This window comes from Paramacrobiotus metropolitanus, unplaced genomic scaffold (assembly GCF_019649055.1).
Source record: "Paramacrobiotus metropolitanus isolate TYO unplaced genomic scaffold, Prichtersi_v1.0 Parri_scaffold0000102, whole genome shotgun sequence".
In the NCBI taxonomy this organism is placed as follows: Eukaryota; Metazoa; Tardigrada; class Eutardigrada; order Parachela; family Macrobiotidae; genus Paramacrobiotus; species Paramacrobiotus metropolitanus.
In genome coordinates, this window is record NW_026570322.1 from 274,035 (window position 1) to 291,273 (window position 17,239).

The 17,239-nt window shown below is 46.0% G+C and overlaps 1 protein-coding gene across 2 annotated transcripts; it reads left to right on the plus strand.

Annotated features, from left to right (window-relative positions):
- The first annotated feature begins 3,113 nt into the window (after positions 1-3,113).
- Positions 3,114-16,572, plus strand: LOC129597221 (T-box transcription factor TBX3-like). Of its 2 annotated transcripts, none has more exons than XM_055494688.1 (9): positions 3,114-3,867; positions 4,053-4,071; positions 7,885-7,980; positions 8,375-8,546; positions 12,263-12,389; positions 12,455-12,477; positions 13,673-13,749; positions 14,830-15,140; positions 15,533-16,572. In XM_055494688.1, exons 1-9 carry the CDS (start codon positions 3,486-3,488, stop codon positions 16,270-16,272), a joined length of 1,947 nt encoding a protein of 648 aa, XP_055350663.1. In that variant the 5' UTR covers positions 3,114-3,485; the 3' UTR covers positions 16,273-16,572. The 2 variants fall into 2 exon arrangements, with proteins under 2 accessions (XP_055350663.1, XP_055350664.1); XM_055494689.1 differs by having other exon boundaries at positions 12,266-12,389.
- Positions 16,573-17,239: the final 667 nt, after the last annotated feature.

Consider the following 17,239-nt stretch of genomic DNA (forward strand, 5'->3'; position numbering starts at 1 on the left):
GAGTGAGCATCCCAGTCGTGGGTAACCGGAATTATATCTACACCGGCTCACCTTAATCCGCCGTCAATAATGCGGCAATGCGTCGCGCGGCACGTTGGCGCTGCTCATCCGTTGTGCCGTGAAGAGGACACTCACTATACGGGACTACCAGCGTTGCGGCGGCGCGTAATGAGGCTATAAGGAAAACACTCATTACTCTAACAAGATTACTCTCCGTGCGCACCGGCGTTGACCGGCACACTGCAAACACGACGCCGCTTACGTAATTAACCGACTGTGACATGAATGTTTTTGCTTCTGTGAAGAGTCATAAATTTATCTGAAGATTTACAATCGAAATTCCAATAAAATTAATTACGTGATGAGATTTCATAGCCGGGGCAAAAGTGAAAAGTTGATTAAAACGATAAAACCGGCATGGATAATTTGTGTGCTGTGTAATAATAAGACAAGACAGGATTAGGGCTGTTTGGCAACAAACATGTAGTCAAGCTGCTGCATTAATGCAAGCCAGTACTTGCCTCCCGTCTGATCAGTGCAGCGTGGCCAGGTATAAGTCGGAAGTCGGCGCCGCGGCTACTTACACGAACACACATTAGTCGCACTCTCATTCCAGATTGTCGCGGCGGGCTTCTTCGTCCCTGACACCTCTTCAGTGTGCCCACTACAAGGACTGCATCCGTAATGAACAAAATAATTTATGGAGAGACAGCGAGGAAAACACGGCCATTACATGCTTTGGCAGAGAAGTAGGCATTCATAATTATATGACGTATGAACTGGTCATAAAAATTCCGAGGGAACTGTTTTTACGTCTAATCAGTATCAGGTATCGTTAAATGGTAAACTATTCTTGCGTTCACCGTGAATTTTTTAGCTGTTTTCTACTCAACAACATGAAATTTTAACTTTTCTTATATCAACGGATATGTGCCGATTTGTATCAACGGATATCCGGATAAGTTTACTAATAATAGTAAATTAATATAATTTTTTAGGCACTTAACTTCCAAGAACTTTTTGCGCACTGAAATGTACCGAGACTGAATATAATTTATGCTGTATGTTAAGAACAAAGTCTGTGGCTTAATTAACTCTTTATTTCCAGGGCCTTTTTTGCGGTGTGTATTATGAAGTGCAATGATCTGCTACTGTAAAAATATAACTAGCTGAGCGCGACTGCTCTTGACCGGAAACTCCGCTGTCCATAAAACACTCGGATACTGATCGGTTCATTCATACAGCGCATCAACAGCCCAAAGTTGCCCGTTCACTCTGAAGCCATGATTTCAATCGCGGCGTTGCAGGTTGGGGTTTGATGGCCGGTGGAATAATTCAGCGATTATTAAGTGCGTGTGCCACCTACGAGAAGGATCGCTGACACTCGCCGACCGCGACGATACACTATACGGCGAAACGCTCTACCGGCACCTGACGAAAAATTAGCATTTATCGGTGCAAAACGCATTTCTGCATTCTTCGACAATATCTAGAGATCATCCTCTGATTAGGGCTACTTAATCTTTACGTCTTCATATTTCGGAGATGTACGAGATTTACTGTCAGATGAACTCGGCAGAGGAAGGAGCGTGAAATGTATTGGTTCTCATTAAAGCTGCTTTATGGAAATGAGCCTGCTTGAAAAACAATGCCGGCTATTGTCGCACTGGAGAGTCATCCACTCCTTCACGCCATCTGACTTTCAAAAGGATGTCATGACGCCGATATGGACCGCTCATTATCCGGAATTTACATATGTGTACCATTTAACGATAATGCGCACAGTGAATTAGCAAACTCATAATAGTTATTCAATTAATAACAAAGCATATTGACCAGCAAGGAAAACGCAACAAATTAGGACTGTTTTCACTGGAGAAAGTTAAACCTTGAAATGGATACATAATACATTTAATATTAGAGCAAAGATGTAAATCTGTTTGAAAATGGATGCGACCGGAAGTGGGCCGGCTTTGTATAATTTGCTGCGGGATTTGGATGCGAATGCGATAGTGAGAGATTAGCCAGCGTTTGCCGACAGGATTAAAGTCAGTGTGTTGGCTGACAATTGCTGCAAAGACAGACAGATCAGTCGCTCGGTTTTGTTATCGGCTTTTGTGTCTGTCCATTAAAAGCACACAGATACCCATATTCGCATGCACAACCGGCGCAGTCTGCTTAATTCCGCCGGCATTATACACGTTATTCACTCGCCACACAATGCTGCTCCATTCTGACAGAATTTAAACAACTCGTCTCTTCAGGATTGGTTTACACTTGTTATCACTCTTTTATTCTTATGTTACTCCTAATTCAGCTCGTCTTCCTCGATGATGTCGCCTGTCCGCGCTGTCATATTACTCCACGCAGATGCTGCACAGCACCACATTTTCCCACGTAGTACGCGCAAATTTATAGCACCAACCCAGTTGCGCTATGATGACATTTGAACTATTTAAGCATACAAATCATATATTATTTCCCCTATCATGGTTTTCACTGGGAAAAATTTAATTTATTTATTTCGTAAAATGAGACGTGCATTAGGTGGAATTTTTTAAGATTAGTATTTATTTCGTATACAACAAACGTGACTACGATTCCAAATTATAATAATCAAAATTGGTAGCAGCACAATTTTGTCTTGGCATACCGAATTTTATTCGCCAGATGAAGTAGGTATAAGAAATAATTTTATTCCTGTCCTCTCTATGTATTTAAATAGCGGCAAAAAGGCCCTGATGTGCAAGAATTGCCACTGAAAAGTCTGATTATCGCGTGGCTCGTTCACTCCCTGTAAGTAGTGAAGTGCACATGCACATATGCGCGCTGCCTGTGCAAAACACCGAGCGAGTGAGAAGTCGATTCCGTCGACGCCACCCTGTTTGATTTAACACCGACTAACCGATTGGCCCATTCGTCAGCTGCCAACCGATTGGCGCCTGACGTGCAACGCAATCGCTTTCCGCACACTTTTAATTCACGTACGTACGCCGTACGTGTCGATCGCTTTGCTTGTTGGCTGCTGGAAGCGTCGCCGCCCCGCACTTCTTATTTCGCGCCTTCCTCTCACGCGCGCTCACTCATTCACATCTCTCTCTCGCTGGCTACTGTTTGCGCCGGATACAACTGCGCACGTATTAATGGCGCTCGTACAACGCGCAGCACACAAAGCTCACGCCGACAGAGAAAACCAGCTTAAACGCCACTGTAACAGTTCACGCTGTCGGTCGGCTGTACTAATGCGTACGTTGCTGATTGTATGATGTTTCTAAGGCGAAAAAATTGGCAAACAGCGAGTGAGAAGCTTGACGCGCCAAAGTCTTCAATTCCGCGCAAGAAATCCAATTGAAATCCCAGCGGCCGTCACATTAAGCGTTTGTCAGCGTGTCAGAAGGTGCATTTTAATCATCTCCCACTTCGCCCGACGATGCCGTCGTGCTAGCGGCAAAGGTCACTTGATTCCCGCTTAATCTGCGTATATAATGGCCTATCCCCCGTTTTTATTCCCCCCCTCCTCGGCCCACCGCGGCCCCCCGGATTTCTCCATGAACTCCATTTTGTCGGGAGGCCCCGCCCATCCGCAGCACTCGCTGCCGGGCGGCAACCCCTTCTTCCCGCACATGCCGCCGTTCCCCATGCACTCCTTCTCCAACCCCTTCTTCAACAAGTTCCCCGCCCCCTTTCCCCCGGGGGCGCCCTCCGGCCCCTCCCTTTTGGGCGGAGGGGCGCCGCTGGACTTCGGCGCGCACCAGCGGCCGGTGCGGACGGTGGAGCCGGGCCAGGACGACGTGGAGGACGACCCGAAAGTGGAGCTGGACCAGACTGAGTTGTGGACGGAGTTCCACAATTTGGGCACGGAAATGGGTAAGCGCTGGTTTATTTGCAATGTCGGTGTTTATTCGAAGAAGATTCCTCCGATTTGACTTATATTATCGCGATGAGAATGCATCGGTGCTACTTGTTATGTGAACATCGCGGCAACTGCGATGCCTTACACGCATCATTTGATCTAACGGCGCCTTTTCTCTTTGACATATTCGGATCGGCAGTGATTACCAAAAGCGGCAGGTAAGCAAAATTGATGGTCAGCTTTGCATAATATTTGCCCATTATTATTACTCGCTCTATCCGTGTCAATCACGGTTTTTATACTCAACTACCTACAGCGTAGATCACCTAGGCATCAATAGATTATCATATGTTTAGCAAATGTAACGTTTTTAATGTCATAAAAAGATTGTCCAGGGTTACAGAATTTTTTACATTACTGCTTTTCGCATTAATATGAGCACAAAGAATACGAGCAGTATAAAGATGTACTCTGTACTTCTATAACTTCTATAATATAATATTATTTAGTCTACATAAGATAAATGCCTCACTTTTTTAAGTAATATTGAGTGAATTGTGCCTGCGTTTTTATGATTACCTACGTAAAAGCATATGCAACGTTTTCTGTAGCTAAACGGGAAGGAAATGCGAGTAGTTCAGAGCCATCAAAAGATTTTATGAATAATAATGTAATATATGACTGTACTAGTAAGAAGTTGCGATTGTTTACGTCATACATTTCCGCGCAATTTTCCGGTTTGAATGAATTGATGGGCAGCGTCGGATTGGCATCGGACATTCCAGCAGTATATTAGTCCGGAATGATGATGTTTGGCCGCAAATTGCGATGCCTATCTAATCAGCGCGCTTCGATTGCGAAAGGTCACTCACTGATGAATGCAGCGATAGAATGAGCGATAGTGTATCGATCAGGCTGCTCATCAGCGCAATGCAACGCAACGCAATGCCACCCAGCGCGACAGCAGCGCAGTTCTGCATCTTCCGATGCAAGACAGTTTAAAATGCAGCCGCGCTGCATTTGTTTCTGTTTCCACGACTGAGTGTCCGCGGCGTAAACAATGGACGCGTGCAGGAACAGCGGCAGCTTTGTCGCTGATATAATGTGTAACAGAGTGTGTTATTGTGCGGCCGAAGAATGGGCGACTGTTGATTCGGGAAACGTGATCCTCCGCATCTTTGTGTGGTCGAAAGCGAAGACGCTGGTTTTGCAGCGAGGAATCTGTTTATGCTTTACAGAAGCAGTCCACAGTGAACAGTCGCGCGGCGGATTAGACCGCGTTTAATTGGAGCAGTGCGCGATTGATAGAATGCAAAGCGAAGATGTTGGCAGATTGCATAGTTGCGGCGTTTAATAACGCAGTGCAACCGCTCAGGTAGTCGCTGCAGCGGCGTTGTTTGCGGCTGTCGTGACGCTAATCCGATGATGGAATGGCAAAATATCGCTAAACCAACATGGAAACATTACTTAGCATAATACAATATGTGCGAATGTGTCGCATTATTCCGCGCATTCATCACGCTTACGTCTTCCTCACCAGATATTAACATAAGCAGTTTCCGCCAGAATTTAAAAATCTTGTTTTATCGAAATAGTCGCAATTACGATTATTTACGCCGTTAGAATATTTTTCCATTAATATTTCACGTAATGTTCCGCGTGGGCGTTGAATCTCGCAGTATGAACTCTCAACTGCGACATTAGAATATTTTCCCCGGTTCCGTGTATAAGTGTTTGAGTGCATTACAAATTAACGAATATGTGCATAAACGGTGCAATAATGTTGCGCATGTCCATTTGGAATTTGACATGCCATCGATCGGCGGGGCTGGCATCTGTATGGACCGGCGCATAATGCGAGATTAGTTGTTGATATTTTAATTACTTTCCGGAGCTTGTTATTGAATTAGAATCGTGTGCGCGATACACGGCCGGCAGACAATGGACTCGATTGCTCGGGTACATCCCTCTCATCTCGTTATCATCCCTTCCATTGATGCCTCGACAACGACTGCCCTGTATAAATAAACTCAACCTGTCAGTTTGCCGGCAGAAATATTTACAAAATAATTTTCTCTGAATTTTGAAAAATAATTTTTCTTGAATTTAAAAATCTTATATCGCGAAATTCGGCCGATAAAGTTAATGCTCTACCAACGCCTAGAAAATATGATACAGTTGTTGTCGGCTAATTAATATGCTGCGGGAAGAAATGGAGACATATTCAGCTGCTATCGACATGCCTCTGACAAGCCAGCCCATTGTTGAGAGAGAGCCGAGAAGAGAGCGCGCGAGAGAGAGAAAGAGAGTCGTTTTGGAAATACTATGTAAACAAATCAGCGCAAGTTCATAGAGTCCCATCCGCAGCATCCGTGTGTGCAACGCCCCGTCTGTTAGCCGGGCGCATATTGACACTGGGCGACACACACACAGTAGCATCAGAGCACGGGTGTTTGGCCAACAGGAACATCCTCAAATATAATGGGGTTTTAATTAGGACTGCCCGCCAGTGTTGCGGCCGTATAATGGGGTTGGCTAAAATTGGATCACCAACGACACAGAGTAGTTGTTACATGGTGTACTTCCCCTGTTCGGTAATTGCGGTCGGGTTTTTCTTAACACAGCCAAGGCGCAATGGGGCGTTCATTTGTTTGCACGTTTGCCGTTGATAAATTTATTCTAGTTCGCGCTTAGAGAATGCGCTGACCTGTAAGCGACTTAATTGCTGTCAATCGTCGACACGGTCGCAGTGTGTCTGTATGGTGCGCCGGCTATATATGTATGCGGCGCTGGAATAATTGCTGTTTACATTTTATTTCGGATTGTACAGCGTTAATCCAATAATAGCGGATGATCATCCGCTGAATGGATAATAGCGCTGAAATGTAGCAACATAATATTTTGGGATTACTTCTGTTAAAGACGATAACTGCGTTTCGATAATTTATCGAAAACAAAAAATCCAAATATTATTATTACACGGCTTTTATCCGCCGGGTTAATTAATTAGTGCTTTAAAATATAAACCATCGCGGCTGATTTTTAACGAGTTTGTTCGCACGACATGTTAAAGCGGATTAGCCGGCCGGTTGTTTTTCTCGCACGCTCTTTTTTTGCGGCCAAAATTGACACGATTATTGACGAATTAGTCGCTGGTGAACAATAGCCGAAGCCTCGATTGTGCCGCTGATTATGCGGCCAAACAAAAGCCAAACCCTTCCGTTGCCATTTTTCCTCTCGCACTGAAAACACACCGCAACACGAAAACACAGCAATTGTAATCGTTTCGCCTTTTCGCGTCCGCTTGATTATGACAGTTAATTATTGGCAATTTTTGTTTGTATCGAGGCAGAAAAAATGTCAAAATGGAGAATGGGCCCAGGCTGAAATAAACGGCCAGCCATCGGATGATGAATGTTGCAAAAGTGAGATAAATCAAGAATCCATTTGTTAGCAGCTAGACCTGAAAATAAACCCAGCCGCGCGCATTGGCAGCGATTTTTGCTGTATTCAGCAGCGCGCTGTGCTCTAATACAGAGACACAGCTTGTCAATGCAATTACCGCTCCGCAGCGCCAACATTTGTCACCGGGCGCCGCGGCACAGTTGCGCTTAGCACTGTACAAACACCTGTCTAACCGCTTTTTTTTAATTTTATGCACTACCTGCGTGATATAATCATACAGTGCTAAATTGCTCGCAACCCATCGTAATTTTTCTCGGCTTTTGACGGCGCTGACTGTACAGTCTCATGCTGGGTCGCATAAATCTTTGTTACGGACCGGCCGTAGTTAAACCACGGGCCGTCGTGTTTTTGGCGCAAGGCAACGCTCGTAAAAAAGAAAGAGAGGGCTCCGGCTGTTCTACTTCCAAATAGGGACATTTTTACGACTTTTTACGACAGTGTGACAATGACAAGGAAATAACTGCCTAATTGATAATCAGATTAATCAAATAAACGACGCGTTTTAATAGCCATGGTAGACGAATATTAATGACAAAACAATCGGTTAAAATGTTCTCTTTCAACAGACGCATGTTTCCCTCGTACAAAGTCAAAGTATCCGGACTGGACAAACGCGCCAAATATTGTTTTCTATTGGATATCGTGCCTGCGGACGACTGCCGGTAGGTGCATTATGGCTGTTTTCGTGCGAGAATTGTCTCTGTAAGATCATTATCGGCAATGAATTGATCACTTATTATCGTCGCCTTGTGCGCATGAGAAAGTGTCCATTAAAAGCGAACGAGATGCTTATCGGTAGAGCTGAAAAATATCATATTTTATTAATGCGCCCGGCAGATGTTTAAATGCACTGTTCGGCTGCCAAGACGCGGTGCGCGATAATATCTTGAAGAACAGCAGCCGAAAAAAGTGTAATCCAGCAGCAATTTTCACGGTAAGTGTAAAAAGTGTAATCCAGCAGCAATTGATCGATTCGCAATAATTATCGTTAGGCAGCCGATGGCACTTTACAGTGAATAATTAATAACCCAGGTCGGGGTAAATTGTTCCGTGCAGGTATAAATTTCACAATTCACGCTGGATGGTGGCGGGAAAAGCCGATCCCGAGATGCCCAAACGGATGTATATTCATCCGGATTCACCCAGCACCGGCGAGCAGTGGATGCAAAAGATCGTCTCTTTCCATAAACTCAAACTGACCAATAACATCTCCGACAAGCACGGCTTCGTAAGTGTACATACAGCGCGTTGACGAGCAAATTAACGCCTTTGAGTGGCTGTCGCGGTTTTAGGCTGTCGCCTTGCTGCTACGCGACAAACGCGTTATTCCACTTTATTCAAGAAAAGTGCAACACTTAAACAGGAAAACTGCTTGCTTAATTTTTCCTACGAATTCTTATTAAAATTATTTTTGTGTGTATAATGTCTTAATTATTTAAAGTGTTGCGGTACGATTTTCCCAGCATATTGAAACGTGGGAAAAATATTATTAACACAATTTTCAAGTGAAAAATAAGCATTTAATTATGAAAATTAAAATCTCGTTTGAAATTCATTGAACTACGCTCCGTATTCGACGATAACCGGGGTGTTTACTGGCCAAACATGCCACTTACCCGGTTATACAGTCGACATTCTCTATGTTACAACCATTCTTTCAGTTGAGGGCAGCTTAATTTTAATCGAAGGCGATAATTTTCGTGTTGATCGATGTTGCAGCGGGGACGCGATGTGGCCGGTTTTTAATCTGCAAATTAGCTGCAACTACGCGTTGAATAGCTCTGTTCTCTACTGTCTCGTTTCTCTCTTTCTCTCCGCATCAACGACTCATAGTGGCGCAAGAACAAACAGTCGTATTGTCGTGTGGTGGAAATTTTTGACTTTGTCAGCAGCCAGCTATCAATACCTCTTGACAGGTAATGCACAGAAAAATCCAACAAAACACACACCCCATTCAGAGGCTTTTCTTTTATTTTTCGCGCCTTTAACTGTCGCGATGCGGGTATTGTGGAGCGCGTCATCGACACCCGAAACTCTTTCTGGGCTTTTGTTGTGCGGTGATAATAGAAAACAAGCTGACATTTTGTGTGCTGCTGCCATGTTGATCGGTACACAATTATAAAACCCCGGCGTCGACCGGTTGTACCGGGGCTTTTCAATACAGCCACTTGAAGCTTAATCTCGGCAAATGTGTCAGGTTCTATCAATGGGGAAAGAATGCGGCGCCGCCGGTGCGCGCGTATTATGCGCCTTTATGTGTGAATAATATAATATTTATTTAGGATGTTACTACACACGCCATAACACCGTGAACAGTTTAAACCTTGACTTTTCTTTAAAATGATTCACTGGACAAATTCCCTCGGAATGTTTTCGCCAGAATTAAGTTGGGTCGATTTAGGTTAGGGCCGAAGAGAAACACTACTTTAGGATACCGTGAGATTTTTAACCCCAGCGAGCGCAAAGATCGATAGCAAATGCGGAAAGTGGAGGATAGAGTTTCGCGCGTTGGACCGGGCGTTGTCAGAAAAGCTTCTTTGGATAGATAAATCAAGCTCATCTGTTTATCCAGCGCAGCCGGTCTCTGTTGCGCTGCTCTGCTCCGCTCCGCGGCGCAGCAGGCCACCGTTGAGGGATTTGTTTCCCTTCCGTTTGCGTTAGTGTTAGCGCCGCGGACGTTAGCGTTAATGTGGAGCGAGAGAGAATAAAGTGAAGCTGTTTCATCCCGCGCTGTCGTTGCTCTCTTCTCTCCGCCGTCGGCCGCGTCGATCGGTGTGTGTGTGTGTGTGTGTGATGCGCGGTGGAAGGAGGACGACGGATGTGCAAAGGAGATTTCCTTCCTCTTCCCATCGCCCGCTCCCGCTCTTCCCTTCCCCGTGATGGATGGCTCTTTTCTCGGCACCACAAACTCCCTTCGCCACTCGTTTCCCTAAACGCCTTCCCATCACACTCGGCGCCTGGACGCACCAGATATCTGTTAAGGACAGATCGATACGCGTCCCTAACGCAACATCCATCCAACACACAGAGAGTAGTGGCAAACGTTATGGATGCGTTCGCCGAGGCGCAGCTGTATCGATCCCTCGGCCAATTGTTGGCCGCGCCGTTTTGTACACGACCTCGGCCATCAATCGGTTACTGCGTCAAAACTGCTCCTCAGAGTCATCATTCCCGGGGTCTTCATTTATTCTGTTCGCTTCCCTTTTTTTGCATTGCAAATGCTGCGACGCTGCCTTTGTGGCCAGCGGAGCTCGTTAAAAAGCGATCAGGTTATTTTGAGAGGAAAATATGACAGAAAAGCGCCAATTGAGACCGGTCTAGATTTTCCATGGAGGCAATTAAGTGCCGACAAGTTACTCGTTTGTGGGGTATCCTAATCGACATCAGCTACAACGTATTCGTTTTAATGTCTTGTAACTGGTTTCGCCTTTTATGACAAAGTGTAAAAAATTATCAGCTAATGTAAATGTTTTTCTAAATTTCAGCAAAACTGAAAGGTCAATCGGTCAACAATTTATTTTTAATGTATCTATGGGTAAATGAATTTAAAAAAAAAGGAATTTTTTGTTTTATGCTATAACACGGATAAAATGCACTTGTGTGAAGGTACTGTCAGAAATTCGCTAATTCAACACGTTAGCTGTTTTCTTTCTCTGTAATCCGCCGACAGCAGTGATTTCCTTTTTGCTTTAAGTGGGCCAGTGCAACAACAAGTGTATTAAGGAAATTTCAACACGTCAGTTCGTCAGGCAACTGCCATCGCTGTTTCAAGTCTGTTTAATTTGTTTGCGGATAAGTTATTTTTGCGCTGAGCTGGACATGAGTCGAGCGAGAAGTTGTTTGTCATCTGAGTGCTTGTAATGCAGGCCGTTAAGAGCCTCGCGTTTGGTCAAACACATGCCATTATACGCATCCGCTGGGAATTGTATTTTCCAAGTTTACCATAACGCCCGCGTACTTTGATCATCGAGCGGTTTCGCATAATAAACCTTAACAGTAAAATTTTGTTCATTTATTTCTAGCGCCTTTCGAAAGCAATTAAAGCAGCAGTTGTTTTAAAAAAAATACCGTATAAGTTTGCTGAAGGAAATAAAATGTCTCTTGCTGAAGAAGCGATCTTCACTGTTGAAATATGCCGGGAGCAACGATGACGCGAATCTGTTCGACTTTTAAAGCAGAAGTTACGTGTTTGTCCAGCAATGAATTTTCAGGTTAAATCCTTTTTAATAGCCCCATCAAAAGCTCATTAAAGGCATTTAATTAAAGGTCAACAGCGAAACATATGTTTTCCTTCATTGTACAAAAACCAGATCGCCGGTCTTTGGCCCGTCCAGGTTGCCGCCTTTCCCGCCACTCGAGCGGTCAAGTCGGCCGAGTGCCACACACACAGCAAGTCAGCAACCAGTCTTCCACGGCGGTTTTTTGCTGCGTTCTCGCCATTTCATTTAACCGGCTTCGTGGCGGTTGTTGGCTTGTCGAGCGCCTCCCTAATGACAGTGTCCGCGCACACACATGCAGCCGAATGATACAGCTGTAATTCTGGCGGTGGCTGAGCGCGGCCACCTTGAAGCGGCGCGAGTGCGACATGTTGTGACAACAGGCAACACTTGAAGCTTCCTTTTTTACCTCGGCACAGCCACTTGACACTTAGTGCTGGGTAAACACGCCGCCAAAGCTGAGAACGATCTACCTTGTTCCAACACCGTTCACATGTACCCGCTGGCCACGCCCCCTCATGTCCAACAGCTCATCGTGCGAAAACATGCATTGTAATTAAACGGTTCTCTACAGTCACTAACCTAGTTTCGTGGCGCAGGTTTTTCCGTTCAACTAAGCAGAGTAATTTTACAGATCGTAGCAAAAACTTGCTGAATCGTAAAACCTTAAAAAATACAAGCCCAAAGTTACGGAATGTTAACACTATTGTTGCTTCTCTTTCCTTAGCAGACAATCCTCAACTCCATGCACAAATACCAGCCACGACTGCACATTGTGCGGGCCAGTGACCTCAGCCGGGTGTTCTTCAGTGCCTGCCGGTCGTTCGTCTTCCCGGAGACCCAGTTTGTAGCGGGTAGGTGGCGCCACGTTTGCCCTGTGTATTATTATCCTCACTCTTAATATCGGCTTTCTTTGCAGTGACAGCCTATCAAAATGAGAAGGTGAGTGGTGCCCTTTTCCATCCTAATTACAATCGTCTCAATCTGTGCGCTCACACACATACACACAATATACAAACACACGCAAAGGTGGATGCTTTTGATATCGACGCGGCGTGCACGACCGGTATTATGGGTCAGTGGCAATCTTTGCTCCGTGTTTGCACGGCAGCCAACAGAAAATCAACCCCACAACGGCGCTGTCGTGACGGATCATCAGGAGAATGCGATAAATCGGTATCGGTAGCGCCGCGGTTGGCAGGTTAAACCAGTTTGTAGCGGTTAAAGACAAGCTCAGCATCCAGCTGCACTGCCAGCATCAATTAGACAAAACCATTTTGACCGAATAACGCGGCTATCGCGATTATGCCAACAGCACTTTCTCTGATGAAATTGAACAAACAGCGGCGGTTATCGGTTGCGGTCAAAAAGCAACTGCACTAAGGAAATTGATCGACCAAACAGTTTCATACAGCCTAGAGATTAATTTTACATGAACGATAAACATGAAGCCGTTACATGGTTATGAATTAATGAGTCGCTCGTTATTATGACGAGCGATTTTCATGCATCAGTGGCATTTTGATGGCGGGTTATAATGGGCAAAAACATAAGTTAGGCGGCATCGTCAATCTGTTGGCAGAGGGACATTAAACTCTGAGGCGAGCGAGTGTGTATTGCTAATGGGAAGGGATTCAAGGGAAGCATCGCACCGGCAGCGGAGAGCGATGGTCCCGCGTCAGCGTCTGTGTTCACAGCCGAAGAGCGGCTCGGGACGCGATGGCGTGCGGAAAGTCATTAAGGCCGATGCTGTTGTCAAACGGCTCGCCAAGCGCAGATCACGTCGTAAACCATGTATCATCAGCCAGCGCCACTTTTTCATCGCTCATCCGCATTCGACGCCCATTCATCACTGACCAACACGCAGAAAACTCAGTCAGCGTCCCGCCAACAATAACGAGCGCACAGCCACAACGACATGTTGCGGGACGCAGTCAGGCGGAACGCCGGCCGCGATTCAGCACATTCCGCAGTTGGTTCATTCGCAGCAGATGCTTCCATTCTGCGGCGTCCCTTGCGCAAAATGGACGCCTCCGCGTCGAACAAGCGCTGGTCGACGCAGCGCGAAGTGTTGCCCGTCCCAGCACGCACGACACGACACGCGTAGCAATCAGCGGTGACCTTTCTTCTCTTACAGATCACGCAGCTGAAGATCGACAACAACCCCTTCGCCAAGGGATTCCGCGACACCGGCGCCGGGAAGCGCGAGAAAAAGTGAGTACGCGCTCGAATTACGCACCATAATTGCGGCTAACGACAGCCACATTCATCTGTCGTCACTGGTAAATTAAGCTCCAACGAGGATAATTACTGGTCGTGTCACTGGAAACACTAATTAAGACCGCTAAACGTGCTGGCTTAGACGACATCCGAGCGAATCAGAGCAGCCTAGATTTTTTTGCTGTGAAAATCGAGATAAGTAGGATACCAAGACGATCTGATTTCAAAATTAACGTGACGAAAGCTCTGTAGGAAAGAACAGGGCATTTTGCGCAAAAGTCAAAACTGCTAATAAAAACAATTTTACTAGAGTAATCAGGGTCAAAATGGACCATAACCTATGCAGTCCTACTATGTATTTCCAAAGATTTTGCAACTAATATAAATCTGGCTGTGATAATTTTAAGAAAATGTAGCAAAGTTTCATAACATAGCAATTTGCCGGTAACGTTTCCGCAGCCATACATATTGTGCTTTGACTGCACTAAGTAGCTGTTGTTGAGCACGAAGAATGGAGCGTTAATTGAGAAGGTGTGACGGAGACAGCAGTTTCGATTAGGGAGAATCCCTCGCAACACCGACATTCGATAGACGTCCCACTCAGAAGTGCAGCAGCTGAACTGTTCCCGAAACAAGACAGCCGCTAATTTGTCCATCACTCGGCCGCGAATTCCGCATTCTCTTCTGTTCTGCCGGGATCGGCCGAACGGAATGGATGCGCCGGCGCTGCTGCGTTGTGTGCAAACAGCCAGCGTAATTGATCCTCATTAGACACAAAGCCGGATAATGCAGCGGGGCGGAGTCGCGGCGGGAATGAACGCGCTACGCTCCACTTGAAGCGGCATTAATTCTCTTTGCCAGCCCATTATTTACCCCGGCGCATCGTGTTAGCCGAATCACTCCAACTATTCGCAAACATGCCCAATTATTCATAATGCTAATGTACCAGCGGTCGGCATGAAAAATGATCCCGTGTAGAAATTACCCGGCGCGCGCAATTAGCCCGTGTAGATTACGTCAGCTGCGGCGGCCGATTGCGGCGTATATATATTATTGACGGTCTATATTTTGCAGGCGTCTCATGCAGTCGCAGCCGCATCACGCACATTCGCACCACCACTCACACCATCATCACCAGCACCATCATCATCATCACACCACATCCGCTTCCTTCAGCACATCCGGTGCCGGTGGGACGGGGCTGGCGTCGCCGCCACACAAAGAACACTCATCCACATCCTCCACGTCATCCGTGAGTCCGGCGGCACCCGGGCGCGATGAGGAACGGGAGGGCAGTGAAGCGGCGCTGGCCCAGCCGCGTGATGAGAAGAATACCGTCCAGTGCGACGGATTCACCCGCATTAATAACGCCCATCAGCGGGCAGGTGCGTGCTGGATGTGTAATGCGTCTAATCTCTTCTGACAGCTCCATGATCAGGCCTGCTTTTTCCATTCACCTCTGCGTGATCAGGGAACCTAATTTGGAATTTAGCTCATCAAACGCACTTAGCTTTCCTCGCATCATCGAAATTAATTAACTTGCGTATATTATATAATTTTTCATTCGTATGACTAATGACCTAATGACCGTTAACAACCTAATGTCCTTGATTTTAAGAAACAATATTATTTCTGCATAAAACTGACTTATTACATTATTTACTCAAAAATTATTTTTTGCTATTAAGAATAAAAATTTACGTTTAAGTAAGTAACAAAATAAACTAGAACTTACAAAAGCAGAGATTTATTAATCTGGTAAATTTGTTTTATGCAGGCAGTGAAAAGCGCGACGGCAGCGATTCCGATTCATCGGACAACGAGAACGACCCCACTTCCCGTCGTCACTCTTCCCCCTCACCCCGCCGCTCCCCCTCCCCCGCCACTAAATCCGACGACTCCAAACCCTCGCACAAACCCGACTCGTCTCTTCCGGAAGACCTCTCGCGGTTCCCCCGCTTCGCCCCGCCCAGCTCCCTCCCCCCGGTGCCCACCTCCATGATGCCCTTCATGTACCCGTCGGGCTTCCCACCCGCGGGGCTGGACCAGCCCGGCGCCAACCCCTTCAGCTTCATGATGCCGGGCAACAACGCGCCCTTCCCCAACCTGAACTCCTTCTACAACCAATCCCCGTCCGGGACCTCCCCGTTCGGCCACCTCCCGCCCAACTTCCTCTTCAACCACCCCATGTCCTTCCCGGGCGCGGCGGGCCTGATGAACCCCTACTCCAACAACTTCCCGGGCGGCAATTTGGGGCTGCCGCGCGGTCACCGCTTCATTCCGTACCAGGTGCCGCAGAACCCCAAAAGGTCACCCAGCGCGCGGTCCCCGGAGTCGCCGACGCGCATCTCCGAGTCGCGGAGTGTCTCCCCGAAATCCCACAGCTCCAGCGTCAGCTCCAGCTCGTCGGTGAAAAAGGCGGTGGGCAGTGATCTGCGGAATATGGAGAAGATGATTACCGGGTTGGAGAGAAAGGTCAAGGATGGACAGAAGAAGGGCGCGGCAATAAGCACATGAACTGCGAGTTGTATATGGATTCCGCGATCTCTTGGAAATGGAATGCATTGAGCGTTGTCGGCTGGGAAATTTTGATTCGCTGTCGCAATAAGGAAAAGTTTTATTACGCAAATGTTTTCCCTTGATGAGACACATAGTGTGTGCTTTGGCAAAGTCACATTATCGGTAGAATTTGATTGTGTTTTTTCGTCAAATACTGGCAGGACTGCTGTGTGAGGTCATTTGTATAATGTATTGCACCGGTTTGGACAAAGTCATTCGTTTTCTATGAATAACTTGGAGTGTCTTTACTGTCTATTAAAAAACCAATATATTGACTGTAGCAGTTGCTTACCGCATCCGAAATCCGTCAACTAACCGTAAATAGCATTAAATATAAACGAACATACAACAGAATTTTATACGAGTATACAATTTTAAATATACTACATCTTTTATACAAAATTTTGCAACAGAATTTTATATAACGCATCCATAGTCACAAAATAAATTTTTTTATATATATTTGTGCAAAAAATTTCATGAATGTGCAGAGGAAAAATAAGTTAAGCACAATATTTATCTCAGTTTACATAACAGAATTTTACATGTATGCAGAGTATTAGCATCATTACTCTAAATGGTAAATTTGACAAACAATTTAATCAAGCAAAAATCACGAAAACGACAAGATACGATCAGCGGAGCAGATTGTGCAGCCGGGTTTGAATCATCAAGGTGCATATGTCGGGGGTGAAATCCGGGGATAAAGCACGCTCGTTAATGCCCCGGTGCATGACGATCCGACGCACATCTGGCTGCTCATTCGCGGATAATCCGCTTGTTTATGGAGATATATGGGCACAACCTAAGAAGTTAAATGGCCTAAATCCCGGCAACGCTGATAATTGGCGAGCGGTATGTTATGTGTGTGTATAATAATATGCGGACAGTCTCATCAAGGAACACAACTCTTGATGCTGCCGAT